This window comes from Micromys minutus, assembly GCF_963924665.1.
Source record: "Micromys minutus genome assembly, chromosome: 29".
In the NCBI taxonomy this organism is placed as follows: domain Eukaryota; kingdom Metazoa; phylum Chordata; class Mammalia; order Rodentia; family Muridae; genus Micromys; species Micromys minutus.
In genome coordinates, this window is record NC_137964.1 from 10,858,306 (window position 1) to 10,874,025 (window position 15,720).

The 15,720-nt window shown below is 50.8% G+C and overlaps 1 protein-coding gene across 2 annotated transcripts in view; it reads left to right on the forward strand.

Annotated features, from left to right (window-relative positions):
- Positions 1 to 15,229, forward strand: part of EVI5L (ecotropic viral integration site 5 like) — a 40,397-nt gene extending 25,168 nt beyond the window's left edge. Inside the window, exons 9-20 of one of the 2 annotated variants that reach the window (XM_080941280.1) lie at positions 1,338 to 1,435; positions 1,524 to 1,584; positions 8,927 to 8,980; positions 10,012 to 10,044; positions 11,007 to 11,147; positions 11,581 to 11,709; positions 12,559 to 12,699; positions 12,817 to 12,972; positions 13,069 to 13,215; positions 13,299 to 13,394; positions 13,475 to 13,570; positions 13,737 to 15,229. In XM_080941280.1, coding sequence (XP_080797406.1) covers positions 1,338 to 1,435; positions 1,524 to 1,584; positions 8,927 to 8,980; positions 10,012 to 10,044; positions 11,007 to 11,147; positions 11,581 to 11,709; positions 12,559 to 12,699; positions 12,817 to 12,972; positions 13,069 to 13,215; positions 13,299 to 13,394; positions 13,475 to 13,570; positions 13,737 to 14,018 — 1,434 coding nt within the window. In that variant the 3' untranslated portion in view covers positions 14,019 to 15,229. The remainder of the gene's footprint in view (positions 1 to 1,337; positions 1,436 to 1,523; positions 1,585 to 8,926; positions 8,981 to 10,011; positions 10,045 to 11,006; positions 11,148 to 11,580; positions 11,710 to 12,558; positions 12,700 to 12,816; positions 12,973 to 13,068; positions 13,216 to 13,298; positions 13,395 to 13,474; positions 13,571 to 13,736) is intronic. The other variant, XM_080941281.1, reaches the window with a different exon arrangement.
- The last annotated feature ends 491 nt before the right edge of the window (positions 15,230 to 15,720 follow it).

The following is a 15,720-nucleotide window of genomic DNA, read 5'->3' on the forward strand; positions in this document are numbered from 1 at the left end:
AGAGTGCTTGCCTAGCATGCATGAAGCCCTGGGCTCCATCCTACAGCACTATATAAACAGACATAATGACGCATGGCTAAAATCCCAGCACTCAGGAGGTGAAGGCAGGTGAATCAGAAGTTCAATGCTAACCTGAGCTGTACAAGATTCTAAGTAATAGGCCTGGCAGTGGTGGCCCGTACCTTTAATTTCAGCCTGAGAGGCAGAGGCAGGCAGATCTCTGAGTTTAAGTTATACTCTTGAAAAAAACAACAACAACAACAACAAAGTGACGAGGGGGCCTGGCTTCCCAATAGAAGTCACTTCTGAGCATCTGGGATCCTTTCTGCTGTCCCCTGAGGCCTACTGAGGAACCTCAGGCTCTGTCAGATACAACCTAGAGCCAGCAACCTAGCAAGTGGGAGAGCAGGGGGCCAACATTTAAGTGACATGGGGAGGGCCTACCCACCCACTTGTCGCAGGTCCCCAAAGCTTGCCTGCAAAGTAACCCCTGGCTGATTTGGGAGATTTTCAGTGTGTTTTCATCCCAGCTCTCAGCCTGGGAGGCACAGAAAGGAGCAAGGCATCTTGAGGTAGCCTCCTTATCCTGCTCCTCCCTGCCTGCGCCTTCTCCTGGCACAGTCTGCTAGATCAGAAGCCAGCTTTCCCCTCACCATGGTTTCCCCATCACACAGGCCCCTAGCCCCTCCCAGCATCTTCCAGCTGGTGCTTCAGGAAAGAATGCACAAAGACCACAGTTGTGTCTGTGAACACGGCATACATTGTCCTAGACTGCCTGGCTGGGGCAGCTGGGCAGAGGAATAGGACCTGTGTCCACTGGGCTTGTCTACCCACTTCCTAAAGAGGGCTCCCCCATGCTCAGACCCCATTCATTCCAGCCCTGCCTTCAGGAGGTCCTCTAACCTGATTGTCTTAGTTTTATTTATTGTTAGTGTTAATGTGGGGGTGGGAGAGAGAAGGGGGAGGGCTCATGGCACACAGTACTCACAGTTCAATTCTCTGCTTCCACTTTGGGTTCTCAGGCACACTGTCTTACTCTTTCTATTGTTGGTTCCAGGGATGGAACAGGCTTGGGCAGCAAATCCCTTTACAGACTACTCTGATTTTCTCAAGCTTCCCCCAAAAGCATGCTGGGAAGGCGGGCCTCCATTCTTCCTCAGCTGTTCCTTCTCCTACAGTCAACTCATTTGCACTACAAACGTTGACTGAGTAACCAAAGACAAATAGCCTAGATGCTGAGACAAAGAGAAACCCCAGCAGTACCAGGACACAGTGAGAACTCTGGTAGACCCTGGTGGTCAGGGCCTAAGTGACCATGACTGCCTATGTCTCCACAGTACTTCCAGAGAGTGATCCCCCACCAGTTTGACAGCTGCCCAGACAAGCTGGTCCTCAAGGCTTACCAAGTCAAGTACAACCCTAAAAAGATGAAGAGGTCAGTGCCCAGGAATGGAGAACTCAAAAGGGAAACCCTCCTCAACCCCAGGGAGGCGGGACTTTGACCGTGTGCCTTGTCCCCACAGGCTGGAGAAGGAGTACGCAGCTATGAAGAGTAAGGAGATGGAAGAGCAGATCGAGATCAAAGTGAGTGCCAGAGGCATGGGCAAAGATGGGCTTCCCTCGTAAATCCAGAATGGCCGCTAGAGGGCAGTTCCTGTCTAGCTTGCGGGTAGAACAGGCTGGCTGGGCAGACAATCTCTGGCTTCGCATGACCCTCGCTCACTTGACCCTTCCTTCACCTGCCAGCCCGGAGTAGGAGCGCATTCCTCAGAGCTGACCACACAGCAGTAAACAAGACAGTCAGAGTTCTTTGCCTTCATGTCCCCAAACCCCCAATGTCATGGGATGACAGTCAATAAATCACTGAAATAATGTGGATTCCACAGAGTGATTGGATATGGTCATACAAGAAGGAGACAGTCGTGCCTGGGGAGACACTCTAGGTCCAAGAGTCCAGTGTAAAGGCACTAGGATAGAAGTATGTACCTGGTGGGCAGGAGAACAACCTGGAGGCAGAGGAGCCTTCAAGGCTGGGAGCTAAAGAGAAAGGCTTAGGCAAGCAGCATGTGTTAGCTAAGGTGTAGGCATCCGCATAGGTCCTGACTGTGCTGGTAGCCAGCCTGCTCGCCCATCAGAGTCAGTTCCTGAGTACACAAAACATCTCAGACCAAACCAACCTCTCAATGGCCTCTTCACCCTCTTCATGTGATTTTAGCTGTTCATCCAACAAATATCGATTGAAACAAAGATGAGACCTGGTCTTAAGTGACAAGGACCTGGCTTCCCAGATAAAGGCACTCTTGAGCATCTAGAGCCCTTCAGTATCTTTCCAAGGAGGCCCAGGTACTTCCCGGCACAATCCAGGGCCAGGATGTAGAGGAAAGGAGAAAGAAAAGCTCAAACCCACCTATTCCCACCTACCAGCTACACGTTCCCAAAGCCTGCTAGCCAAGAATAAAGGCCTTGCCACCCAATACGGGGGACAGGCAGGGACACAACCCTACACATAGGCCTGGTTTGTCCTCTTCAGTTGATGAGTCAAAGTGGTTTGCACTGGTGTCCCACCGAGGATCAGTTGTATGACCCTGGCTGGTGAGCCCACCTCTCTGAGCCTTGGAGCTCCGCTGTGATGTTCCTTCCTATTACTGTCAACCTCGTATTCATTGTTCCTGCCTCCTGTGGGAAGCCGGGCAGAAGCCTGAGCCTCAAGCTGAAATGTTTCACAAAGAAGGCAGCTGGAGTGCTGCACTAGACCAAACGTGGTTCTTGCTGTGTGAGGATGAGCGACCTTCATCTGGTGACAGTGAGGACCAGAATAGACAAGAATACCACAGATCTAGAGACCACAGGCCAGACTGAAAATTTCCCCTGAGAAGAGATTTTCCCCAGAGGCCTTGACAAGTCAGACAGATGTCTCCTCACAGGGCATCTCACAAGTGTCCTGAAGTTTGGTCTTTCACTTTTAGCCTATTTTACATCCTGATTTGATGCTAGGAGGTGGTGATGCATGCCTTTAGTCCCAACACGGAGGCAAAGGCAGGCAAAACTCTGAGTTTTGAGGTCACCCTGGTCTACAGAGAAAATTCTGAGACAGCCAGGGCTACACAGAGAAACCCTGTCTCAAAACAAAAACAAGTCTCTTATTTGTTTGCATCAGATAACGCAAGATGACAGTTGCATAGACAACTACCTTTAAAAGAAGCATTTGGGGTCTGGAGAGATGGCTCAGCGGTTAAGAGCACTGACTGCTCTCCCAGAGGTCCTGAGTTCAGATCCCACAACCACATGGTGACTCAGAACCGTCTTAATGAGATCTGGTGCCCTGATAAAAATAAAATAAATAAATCTTAGAAAAGAAAGAAGGAAGCCGTTTGTTGAGGCTGGGGCTCTAGCTTAGTGGTGAGCATTTAATGGGCTCCATCCTCAGTACAGACCAAAAGAAAAAGAGAAAGGAGGGCAAAGGATAAAGCATTCGCTGTGCAAGCATAAGGACCTGAGTTCAGCCCCTAGACCCCACGAGACCCCACTACATCCCACGAGAGTAGTGTGTGTACTTCTAATCCCATCCATGGAGACACGAGACTGCAGCTAGATCCCTGGGGTTCACTGGCAAGCCAGTTTAGCCAAATTGACAAAGTCCTGGTTAAAAACGGAAGGTAAGGTTGAGGAGATACCTCTGTAAAGTACTTGTGTCTCAAGCATGAAGACTTAGGTTCTGAGCTCCCAGAACCCAACAGTGAAAGCCTAACACAGTGTGCATTTATAACCCTAGCACTTGGGACTGGGAGAGGCAGCAGACAGACCCATGGAACTCATTAGCCAGCTGGCTTTAGTGAGAAACTGCAATCCAAAACTAACACAGAACAGGGGCAGTGGCACATGCTGCTAATCCCAGCTGTGAGGTGGTCTAGGCAGGCAGATCTCTGTTCAAAGCCAGTGTAGACTACATTACAGGTTCCCGCCTATCATGGCTACATAGTCTCAAAATAAACAAACAAACCTAGGTATTTTGGCACAGTCTGTCATCCTAAAACTAGGGAGGTGAACTTTGGAGTACATGGTCTTCCTCGGCTATATTGAAAATTAGAGGTTAACCTGGGCTACATAAGACCCTGTCTCAGTAAAAGAACAGAACAAGCTGGAGCCAGGCATGGTGGTACACACCTTTAATCCCAACTCTTGGTAGACAAAGGCAGGCCGATTTCTGTGAGTTCCAGGACAACCAAGACTCAAAGTGAGACACTGTCTCAAAATAGAAATAACAATTTTAAAGTTATTAAGTATTTTAAAATAAAAAGAAGCTGACTTCTGGCCTCCATGTGTATGTGCGCACTGGAGCATGAGCTTATACACACACGTCTGTGAGTGCACATACACACACATACACTTGAGCACGTGCACACGCGTGCACACACACAAGCACACAAAAGAAAGGAAAGAAAAGAGAGACGATTATTTCTGTTTCAGAAGGAAATGGCAGGTCATGGCCACGTCAGTCAGAGAGCACGGAGGAGGCATGGTCCAGGACCTTTGACATGGTCTCTACACAAGGAAGAATAAAATCAGTGCAGGTGTGTGTGAGCAGGCTCAGTACCCAGGCACGGCAGGCTATTGTAGCAGGCACTCTGAGTGATGTTCTCTGCTCTGGCTTCAAGGAGATCTCTGTAGTATCTGTATCAGTCCTGGGTTATTAGAGTGAAGGTGGTATCCACTTAGTAAGAACCAGACAAAGCCAGAGTTAAAGGCTTGGGTTCTGGACGTGTTGGTTTTGTACTGAAAAGCTGACTGAGTAGTGAAGGCGTTGCCACTAGCCGATGACTTAAGTCTGATCCCCAGGACACATGTGATGGAAATGTAGGACTGACTTCTTTCTGCATGTCCTCCACAGGTGGGTCATGGTGGTCATGCTCATGAGCACACACAAAATAAACAGAAAAATATACTTAAGCACAAAAATTGTATTTATTTGGGAATGTTTTCTGAGGGTGTTTTGTTTTGTTTTAGACTGACTTCCCATGCAGCCCTGGCTAGTTTGGAACTTACTATATAGACTAGCCTGGCTTTGAACTTGACTGTCTGCCTCCCCCTGACTCCCCATTGCTGGGATAACAGGCATGTACTACCATGCCCCTCCTCATTTTTTTATTTTTTTATTGTTTTTTTTTTAACCTTAGCCAAAAATGCCGAAAGCAGCAAGTTTGTTTGTTTGTCCTGACAAGGTCTCTCTGTACAGTATAAGCTGTTCTCCAATCTGCAGTCCCCATCTCCACCTCCTAAGTACTGTAATTAAATTATAGGCATGTGCCCCCATCCTCAGCTGGAAAAAAATTTTGAGACAAGGGCTCACTCATATTGACCAGATATATAACCCGAACCCACTTTGTAGCCAAGAATGACCTTGAACTGCTGATCCTCTTGCCTCTTCCTGTGAATGTTGAGATGAGAGGCATGTGCCATCATACCAGTCTATGTGATGCTAGGGACTGAAACCAGGCCTGAAAGTATGCTAGGCAAGCACTCTACGAACTAAGCTACACCACCAGACCCCCAATCCTAATTTTTTGTAAACCATGACCACTGTATAGCCCTACATAACTCTCATTCACTCTGCCTCCTTTTTTCCATTTGCGATACTTATGAAAGATACAACTCATCAGCTAGGCCCATCCAAGCTCCTCTGTGGGTGGTGGTGCTGGATGCAGTGACCAGCTGAGTTCAGATTGGATAGAGCAGTCTAGGATTATAGTCCAGGGACAAGAGACCTAATCCTCCCTGTCCTTACACAGTTCTGATGCAGCTAGGAAGCTCAGCTGAAGCAACACTCCTCTTTGACGGTCTCCTTACCCATGATGTACTTGGTGACCATCAGATCCATGATTTGCTCCAGCTGCTTTCTGGGTGTTTTTATCACCATGTCTCCCCAAGAAGCAACCCAGGAGATGTCCTATGTAACCTACAGGAAGTATCTTAGTTTCATGTCTGCTTCTGGGATAAAATATTCTGACAAAATGAGGAAGTCTGGAGAAATAGCCTAGCAATTAAAAGCCCTAGCTGCCCTTCCAGAGGACCTGTGTTCACAACTATCTGTCTCAGGAGATCCCAGACCCTCTTCTGGCCTCTGTAGTCACTCCATGCCATAAAATTTTAAAAGTTTTTAAACTTAAGACAAATTATTTCTTTTAGCTAACAGTTCCAGATTACAATTCATTACTACCAGGGAAGTCACAGCAGAAAGAGCTTGTGACCATTGGTCACATCGCATCCGGTCAGGAAGAAAGAGACGCTGACATGTTGGATATACTCTCTTCCCTGTGCTCAGTTCGTTGCCCACCCGTGCAGTTCAGAATTCCCTGTCTGGGCAATGGTGGGCTGTCTTCTCTCACATCAGTTAAGGCAATCAAAAAAAGTTCCCCTAGCTGAGAGGTGATAACACACTTTTAATCCCAGCACCCCTGAGGCAGAGGTAAGTGGATATCTGTGAGTTCATGTCTAGCCTGGTCTACCAAGCAAGGTCTAAGACAGCAGTCAGGGCTACACAGAGAAATCCTGCTTTGAGAAACCAAAAAGAAGGGAAGGAAGAAAGGAAAGGAAGGAAAGGAGGAAGGAAGGAAGGAAGGAAGGAAGGAAGGAAGGAAGGAAGGAAGGAAGTGAGCAAAAGAAAACCCCTATAATTGTGTCTATGAGCCAACCTAATGTAGACAGTTCTTCATTAAGATTTGCTTCCCAGGTGACTCTAGGTTGTGTCAAGTTGACAACTAAAACCACCCTCACAGCCTGGTCGGCCTTTGGTCATCTACTACTACAATGATTTCTTCATAACCAAGAAGCTGAGGGGGCTGCCTACAACACATTTGCATATCCTGAGGGAACTTGAAACCACAGATACTTATCCTAAATTCTTCATCACAGAACGGAAGGCAGGGCCAAGCATGGGGTGGCATACCTCTGTGGTCCCAAATTTCAAAGCTGACTCTACTAGATAACAAGACTATAGGGAACAGGAAGATAATAGTAAAGGCAATATGTTTAAACGGTTAGGAATGTGGTAGAGATGTTGCGTAGCAAGCAGGAAGCCCTGGGTTCTGACCACCCTGGCACCACAGGCATATCATAACGTCATGGCGCACACCTGCCATCTCGGTTCTCAGGAGGTAGAAACAGCAGCAGCAAGGAGTCAAAGGTGTCCTTGGCTACACAGCAAGTTCTTTTTTATTTTAAGATTTATTTATGTTATTTATATGAGTACACTGTTGCTGTCTTCAGACACACCAGAAGAGGGCATCAGATCCTATTAAAGATGACTGTGAGCCACCATGTGGTGGCTGGGTATTGAACTCAGGACCTCTGGAAGAGCAGTCAGTGCTCTTAACCACTGAGCCATCTCTCCAGCCCCACACAGCAAGTTCTAAGCCAGCCTGGGATGCATGAAATTCTGTCTCAGAGAGAAAATATGATTAAAGCAGAAACTATCAACATAAGAGACCTAACTTGGGGGGGTTCCAGAGAGTCTAACTTAGTGGCTACTGGAAGCAAAGGAAAAGGGGGTCAGGACTATGTAACATCAGCTTCCCTTGAAACACAGGGGAAAACCCTTAAAAGACCAGGCAGACACTGACGTCTTTGGATAGTATAGCTGTGACTGCTCCTTACACTTACACGTGCACACACACTCCCCATGGGGACAGGAGGAGACACTGAAGGATTTTTATTTTTATATTTTTAGATAGGATTTCTCTGTGTAGCCCTGGCTGTCCTGGACCTTGCTTTGTAGACCAGGCTGGCCTCAGACTCATAGAGATCCACCTTGATACCAGCTCCAGCCCAGAGAATATTGAATCTGTGGATGGAACACACACACACACACACACACACACACACGTTGCTTAATTTCAACTTGCCTGATTGGCTCAATCGCTGGGCATTATTAATCTCCCTCGGCTAGCATGCCCGCCCAGCCCTCTTAGCCGTTTGAGTTGCTCATTTACTTTAGTCCCAGCTCAACACCCTATCCTCCCACCTGGAGAAATGGCCTGTGGTCGCTCTGCCCAAGATCTCACATGGCTGGTTAGCTTTTTTTCTCTGAGGCAGGATGAACTCGCCTCCTCTCTCCTGCATCTGACAGCTTGCCTGCTTCCCCTGAAGTCCTGCCTATCCTTCCCCCCAGCAATTGCCCCATGGTATCTTTACTGATTTATCAAAACCAATTGGGGAACAGAAACTTAGCATCAGAACCACCCCTGCAGCAGAGGCAGGATGGCCTCTGAGTTTAAGGCCAGCTTGGTCTACAAAGTGAGTTCCAGGACAGCCAGGGCTACACAGAGAAACCCTGTAATGCAAACAAAAATAAAATAAAATCATTTTAAGACAAACTCTCATACAGACCAGGCTGGCCTCCAATCCAATAGTTAAGGATGACCTTGAATTTAAGATCCTCCTGCCTCTGCCTCCCAAGTGCTAGGATTATAGGCATGTGCCACCAAGCCAGGTTTTTGCAAAGTAAGGGCTTCTGTATGTGTGCTACAAAAATCACCGTACCAACCGAGTCACATTCCTAGCACCAGAACAGTTTTATTTTAACTTTTAAACTGTATTTTACTTTGTGTATGTATGTGGGTGATATGGAATAACATACATATGGAATGTCAGAGGACAACTTGTGGGAGTGAGTTCTTCCTTTCTACCACATGAATCCTGGACATCTAACTCAGGGAGTCAGGTTTGGCAGCAAGCGCCTTTATCCAATGAGCCATCTTATAGGTCAGTATTTTTAATAAACCATTTAGACAGTAATGTGCCTCATTTTCTGAAATTTCTGGCCCAAAACATAAGATCCCTCAGGGAACTTTTCCTGACCTCTGGTTAGTGAGTGGAAAGTTAAGGCCTACAGTGTTTGGAGGGCTCTGAAGTTCTTCTTCTTCCTTTATAGAGACTTCGAACAGAGAACCGGCTGCTCAAACAACGGATTGAAACCCTAGAGAAGGTGAGGAGTGTGGGTACCAGCTGCTGGGTTCCAAAACTCTCTGCCTCAAAACACCGGGCAGCTGTAAGGCGGGGCCATTCCTCTGTTCTGACCTAGCTGTCTTAAGCATAGCTAAGAGCAGGCATCGTGGTTGTCTTCTTGTAATATCAGTATATGGGAGGTAGAGACAGAAGGGTTAAGAATTCAAGGCCAGCTAGCCTCAGCCACATGAGACCCTGTCTCCACAAAACATATGAGTGGCCTTGCCTTCAGTCTCCCTGCGCCCTGCTGAGATTTGGGCTGCCCTGTTATTAGGGGTTCTCAGAAGACTTTATCCCCCTCTGGATCTCAGCTCAGCCCCAGGGTTACAGCTAAATTACACCTCAGTGGATGGCAATCACAAACTTCATGGGTGGGAGAGCGGGTTCCATCACTGGGCCACAAGGAATCCAAACCTGTAATTTGTAAGTTTCATCCTAGAAGGAAGGAAAACAGACAGAATGAAGGGGCGGGGCCATCGCTTGAGGTAGAGAAGCATGGATTTGGCCTGGGACCCTGCTAGGTCAGGATGGGGTGGTGTGGGTAACTCAGTGTGACTCTGAGCTACTTCCTGTTCCTCAGTGTTCCTCACTTGACTGTTTGCTGACCACAGGAAGCTGTAGGTCTTGGACAGGATGTTATTACTACACCAAAGGCCTCAATTCTTGTTTTCTCTCAAGATTAAAATACATCCCCTGCCCCAGCCCTCTCTGGGATCTCCTCCACACACACGCAGTGAAGAGACATTCTTCCTGCTGAGTTTTCTCAGCCCAGCGAACCCCAACCTCCCCACTCACATGAACCCCCCTCCAGGACAGAGTTGGTTCTGGCTGTGGTCTTTCTCTGGGCCCTCTTCCGCTGGTTCTCTGGTCTTCACTTTTCTATCCCCTGCTTCTAGAGATAGCCCACTGCATTAGTGACAAGTGGTTCTTGTCTGTCTCTCCCCTTCTCCTGTCCCCTGCCTTCTGCTCTGCCTCCTTCCCCCGTTGCTGGGAACCCCCTTCGCCTGGTAGGAGAGCGCGGCCTTGGCTGATAGGTTAATCCAGGTACTGTAGCTTTTCCATATACCTCTACTCTCCATCCCAGGCCCTTCCTGGTCCCTGCACACAACAGCCAGGAACCACCTCTTTCCTAGCCACTGCCATTCTGGGGGCAAGAGCAACTTGCATGGAGGGGCAGCTTCCAGGGAGAACAGTGCCTTGAGGGAGGGGGCATGTGAGCTGGAGACAAACACCAGGATGGGAGGCATTTGTGGGGGTGAGTTTAGGAGAAAGCTTACACTGAGCATAAACAGCAGGCTTCCTCCACCAAGGAGCAAGAGATGCTACCCCAGTAGGACTCAGGACCCTTAGAACATTCTGTTTTAGGTCCTGACACATTGATTGTGCTTACACTAACACGCTCACAAACAGGCATGCATGCATGCAGGCACACACACAACTGTTCTGACTCCTTCTCTGCTTCTGCCTGTCACCCCATCATCATCTTTCACTTGCCTGCTTCTGCTGCTGCTTCATTCTTGGATGGCTTTTCTAGAAGCTTCTGCACAGCACCCAGTGGCTCTGAGCCTGGAATGGGGACAGGGACTATCAAGTTGGGTGGAAAAGAGGATGTGGGTGGAGGAAATGCCTGGGGAGAGTTGTAGAGGTGTATCACAAGCCTTTGGCTTTTAAAACAATCTTTCTCTTCACTTGAGATAGAGGCAAACAACCAGGATTGGGGATGGAGCCCAAGCCTGGGAGCTGGGGGCATTTGTCATTTAAGCCTAGTAGCACATCCAGGATGCCCATTACTCCCAGGATCCTTTAGGTGGCCTGTCCTCCTTACCTGTCTTCACCCGATACATTCTGAGGTCTCTGTGGGCACCCCATCCCAGGCTCTGAGCACTAAAGCCATGCCTGTCTCACTTTAACCCTCTCTCATCCTCTCTGAGCTTCCTAGAGGCCAGGCCTGGGACCAAAGCAGATGGTCATGCTATCCTTCCCACCCCCATCCCCACTGTGCTCAGGGGCAAGTGACACGGGCACAGGAGGCTGAGGAGAACTACGTCATCAAACGGGAGTTGGCAGTGGTGAGGCAGCAGTGCAGCTCAACTGCGGAGGACCTTCAGAAAGCACAGAGCACCATTCGGCAGTTGCAGGAACAGCAGGTACCAGGTGGTGAAATGGGGTTGACTGGTAGGACCACACCCCCTGTGTGGCCTGTGTGCCACCCTTACCTACTGGCCCTCAGGGCTTAGATCTGTGAGGTGGGTGAGGGTTCCCAGAGGCTAGTATGATTTTGATGCCCCTCACAGCCAGCTCCACTCCAATCTGGCCATACTGCAGGAGCATATGCCCTACCCCCAGCCCATAGTCCTGGTACTGAGTCTTGAAGGAACCCTGAAATCATGGGAAGTCCCGTTTCCAACATTCCCTCTGTTCAGCTTTCCCCAGAAAGAGGCCAGAACTTAACATGGGTTCAACTCAGGATGCCCAACAGCTGGGACCCTCTTCCAGCCCAGGCCCACTAGCATGAAGTCTATCCACCACGTAGCAGTCACCACAGAAACCACAGAAACCAATGCAGTTCTTTGCCTACAGGAAAACCCTCGCCTCACAGAAGACTTTGTGGCCCACCTGGAGACAGAACTGGAACAGTCACGGCTACGAGAGACAGAGACTCTGGGAGCCCTTCGAGAGATGCAGGACAAAGTGCTGGACATGGAAAAGGTATGGCTGGGAAAAGAGACAAAGGTTTTGAGTGAGTTTTAGAAGATGTAGAAACCGGGCATGACCACATGCACCAATAATCCCAGTACTATGGCGGAGATATGGGGTGACCTCTGGCTTGTTGGTCTTTAGCTTAGCTCCAGGTTCAGTGAGAGACAAGGTAAAATGATGGGTTGGACATCTGACATCATTGACATCATCTTCTGGCCTCTTCAAGAGCGCGCACACAGACACACACACACAGACACACACACACACACACACACACACACACACACACACACACAGGGAGAGGGGGAGGGGGAGAGGTCAGTAAGGACCAGGCCTAGCAAGTTATATACCAAGAAGCTAGTGCATGATCACCCCACACCCCACTGGGCCGTCTCTACACCAGGGCAGAATATAGGTTGTTTCTGGAAAGAGGGGCTTCCAGGGAGAGTACAGGGTGCTTGCCACTTTTCTAACAGCCCCTGCTGATGCAGTTCTCAGGACTGGTCATGGGTCCTGAAAGGCTTGGATCTTGGAATTATGAGAAGACCTGCCTTTACCCTAGCTACCTCAGAGTGCATTGTGTGATTTCAGTGATATTTATTTACAGGACGCTTCAGTTCAAAGAGGTTTCTCAAAGACAGACCATTTTGTAGATAATCAACCCTGGCTACACATGAAGGTCTTCTTCCCCTGGGCTTAGTCTCTGTTCCCTTGGGTATGCTGTAGTCCAGGGTGTTGTCCTCCCTTCGCTCAGTTGCCAAAGCAGAGATCGGAGAGAAGTCGGAAGGTATGGGCCCTGCAGTTTAGGATTCGGAAATTCTGCGGTTTCCGGATTCCTTACTTCCTGTCTCCCGGCAGAGAAACAGCTCGCTCCCTGATGAGAACAATGTAGCCAGGCTGCAGGAGGAACTCAAGGCGCTCAAGGTGCGGGAGGGCGAGGCCGTGGCCTCTGCGAGGGAGCTAAAGCAGCAGCTGCAGGAGCTCTCAGACACCTGGCAGGTGAGGGCCAGGTGTGAGGGAGCCCAGCTGGGCATGGTGGAGCAGCTGGTGGACCAGACTTCCGGACTCATCGGAGACCAACCCTGGCCTCTAGCACCCTTCCACCCTGCCTTCTAGGCCCATCTTTCCCGCGGTGGCCGCTGGAAGGAATCCCCGCGGAAACTGGTCCTGGGCGAGTTACAGGACGAGCTCATGACTGTGCGTTTGCGGGAGGCACAGGCCCTGGCCGATGGCCGCGAATGGCGACAGCGCGTGGTGGAACTGGAGACGCAGGTAGGCCAGGTCTCTATAGGGACACCACGGTGGACCCCAAGGCCATACCATGACTACCCTCCTCTTGCTGCTGCACCCTCTGGACCTTCTTTCCAGGATAACATCCACCGCAACTTGCTGAACCGTGTGGAGGCGGAACGCGCGGCTCTGCAGGAAAAGTTGCAGTACCTGGCAGCGCAGAACAAGGGACTCCAGACTCAGCTCAGCGAAAGCCGCCGCAAGCAGGCAGAGGCTGAGTGCAAGGTGCAGCCCCTGCCCTGACCCCACGGCCCTACCTGCGACCTTGCCACCTTCTTGATCCGCCCTCTGTACCTCCTTTCCTTCAGAGTAAGGAGGAGGTGATGGCTGTGCGCCTTCGGGAGGCAGACAGCATGGCTGCAGTGGCGGAGATGAGGCAGCGCATCGCAGAGCTGGAGATCCAGGTGAGCCCCAGGAACTGGGAGGAGGGTGAACCCCGGGGCTGGCCATGCTCTGACCGACAGTACCCCGGCCCTCCCGGCAGAGGGAGGAGGGCCGCATCCAGGGCCAGCTGAACCACTCGGATTCATCGCAGTACATCCGTGAGCTCAAGGACCAGATCGAGGAGCTGAAGACTGAGGTGAGAGCAAGGGAGAGTGACCACGGGCCAAACGCTGGTGCGGGAACTCACAAAGCATGAAGCTGGGAGGGTAAGGGAAGAAGGCGTCTGATGGCCGGGGTTCTCTGTGGGTACGTCGATCTATGTCTCCAACCCGCCGGCACCCCTCCCTCCCCCGCGCACCCAGGTCCGGTTGCTGAAAGGCCCCCCAACATTCGAGGACCCGCTGGCTTTCGATGGGCTGAGCCTAACGCGGCACCTGGATGAGGATTCGCTACCATCTTCTGATGAGGAGCTGCTTGGTGTGGGCGTGGGCGCAGCCCTGCAGGACCCGCTCTACCCTCTGTCTCCCCGGGACGCACGCTTCTTCAGGAGTCTGGACCGGCCAGCCAAGGACAGCGAAGGTAGCTCAGACAGCGACGCAGATGAGCTAGCCACGCCTTATAGCAACCAGGTCCTGGACAACTGAAGCTGGGGGCCACTCACTGGGAGCCTGGAGGCCCGCATTGCTGGGAGGAGAGAGCAGCAGTCCGCGACCGCGCTGCTCCGCAGTACGAAGGAATTCTGTGCCTCTGTAACTCCCAGCAACTGAGGGCCGGGTGGAGGAGGCAGCACAGAGGGCGGGGCCTCCGGGCAGGCCTGGCCTACACAGCAGTGTTTACCCGTCTTAGACCATATCGCCCAAGCCCTCCTGAGTTCAAGGGGTGTATGGGCCAGTTACCTGGAGGGTGTTGCTCTCCTGACATGGACAAGGGCCGAAAGCGCAGAGGTCCCAGAACTTAATAAGCAGGAAGCTTCCTCTCCCTAATAAGCTTCCCTTTGGGACAAGGGTGGCCCTGCTGGGTGGGGCCCTGGAACTGCAGCAAGTCTGAGGAAGGAGGGGCAACTTGGACTGGATATTAGAACCCCAGGACAGGTTCTCTGAACACAGTGATATTGAACAGCCAGTCAGTCCCCTGCCACTGGGGACAGATGGCCAGGCTGGACTTTTCTGCCTGGTGCAGGCATCATGGCCCTTGCAGCAGAAACCAAAGCCCCCTCCCCACCCTGTCTGCAGGACCACCTGGGGTGTGAGTGGTCAGTGGGAACCAGCTCAGGCCTGGGCAGTGTCTCCCCACTCTCTAGGGCTATAGAGGCTGCAAAGAAAAGACCCTTCCCCTAGAGCACCCATCTTTCTCTGGGGAGTGCTAATATCACATGCGTTGGCTGTCTGTAGAAGAGAACCCCCCTCCTTGGGAGTTCTCAGCCTCAGTCCACTTATTTCTGTGGACCTACTCCACTTATTCTGGCTAGACTTTCCCGGTCAGTTACCTCCCCTTGTCTCCTTGAAGTGTTCCCATGGGCTCTGCCCTGTCAGAGTTGAGAATGGTGCCAAAGTCCACCAGTGCTCCCAGGCTCCTTTATCCTTCACCCCCTGCATCTTGGGACCCCTAGGGGCTGACCCCCTCTCAATGCTCCTAGAGCCTCAGGTAGAATGGTGCCCACAGCATTCCCTGGGTGCTTTCTGGATGGGGCCCCCAGCTCAGTCTCCATTCCTGGTGGCCCACTCTTCAAGTGTTAAAAAAGCCTGGGGGCTGGGGTAGGGTACCCTGAGGAGGCCCTCTCATGTGCTCCTCATGTGCCCCTCCACACTGCCCACACCATTTTGCACACTGCCTGTTCACACTCCATGTCTCCAAGGCAGAAAAGATGGAAAAATAAAGTGTATTTACACAGCCATAGGGATGCTGAGTGAGCCAGAGGACTGGGAAAATCACAGCAAGAAGGGGCTAAGCCCCCATCCATGTGTTCTGGAAGTTCAAAGATGAATTCAGTGGCTAGCTGGTGTGAGAAATGCCACAGGGGTGAAGAGGGGGCTTGAGCCTGGCCTAATGCAAAAATGCCAGCTTCAGGAAGAGCTGGCCCAGTGGCTTCTGCTCAGTGGAAACTGTCAAGGCCATTGGTGTTCTGCCCTACACCTTCCTCTGTGGAGTCTCTGATGTCATGGGAATGGGTGCCGAGGGTTGGGGGGGGCGAATTGCCATTAATATAATGCCAAAGTAGACAATCGAGCAGAAAAATCAAAGAAGCCTTCGTGGAGGAGGCAGTGGGAGAGGTTTCCCTGAGGACAAAAGCACAAAGGCCAAATGCCGTGGGGAGTGGTGGAATGGTGAGGGAGAGTCACTGTCTTT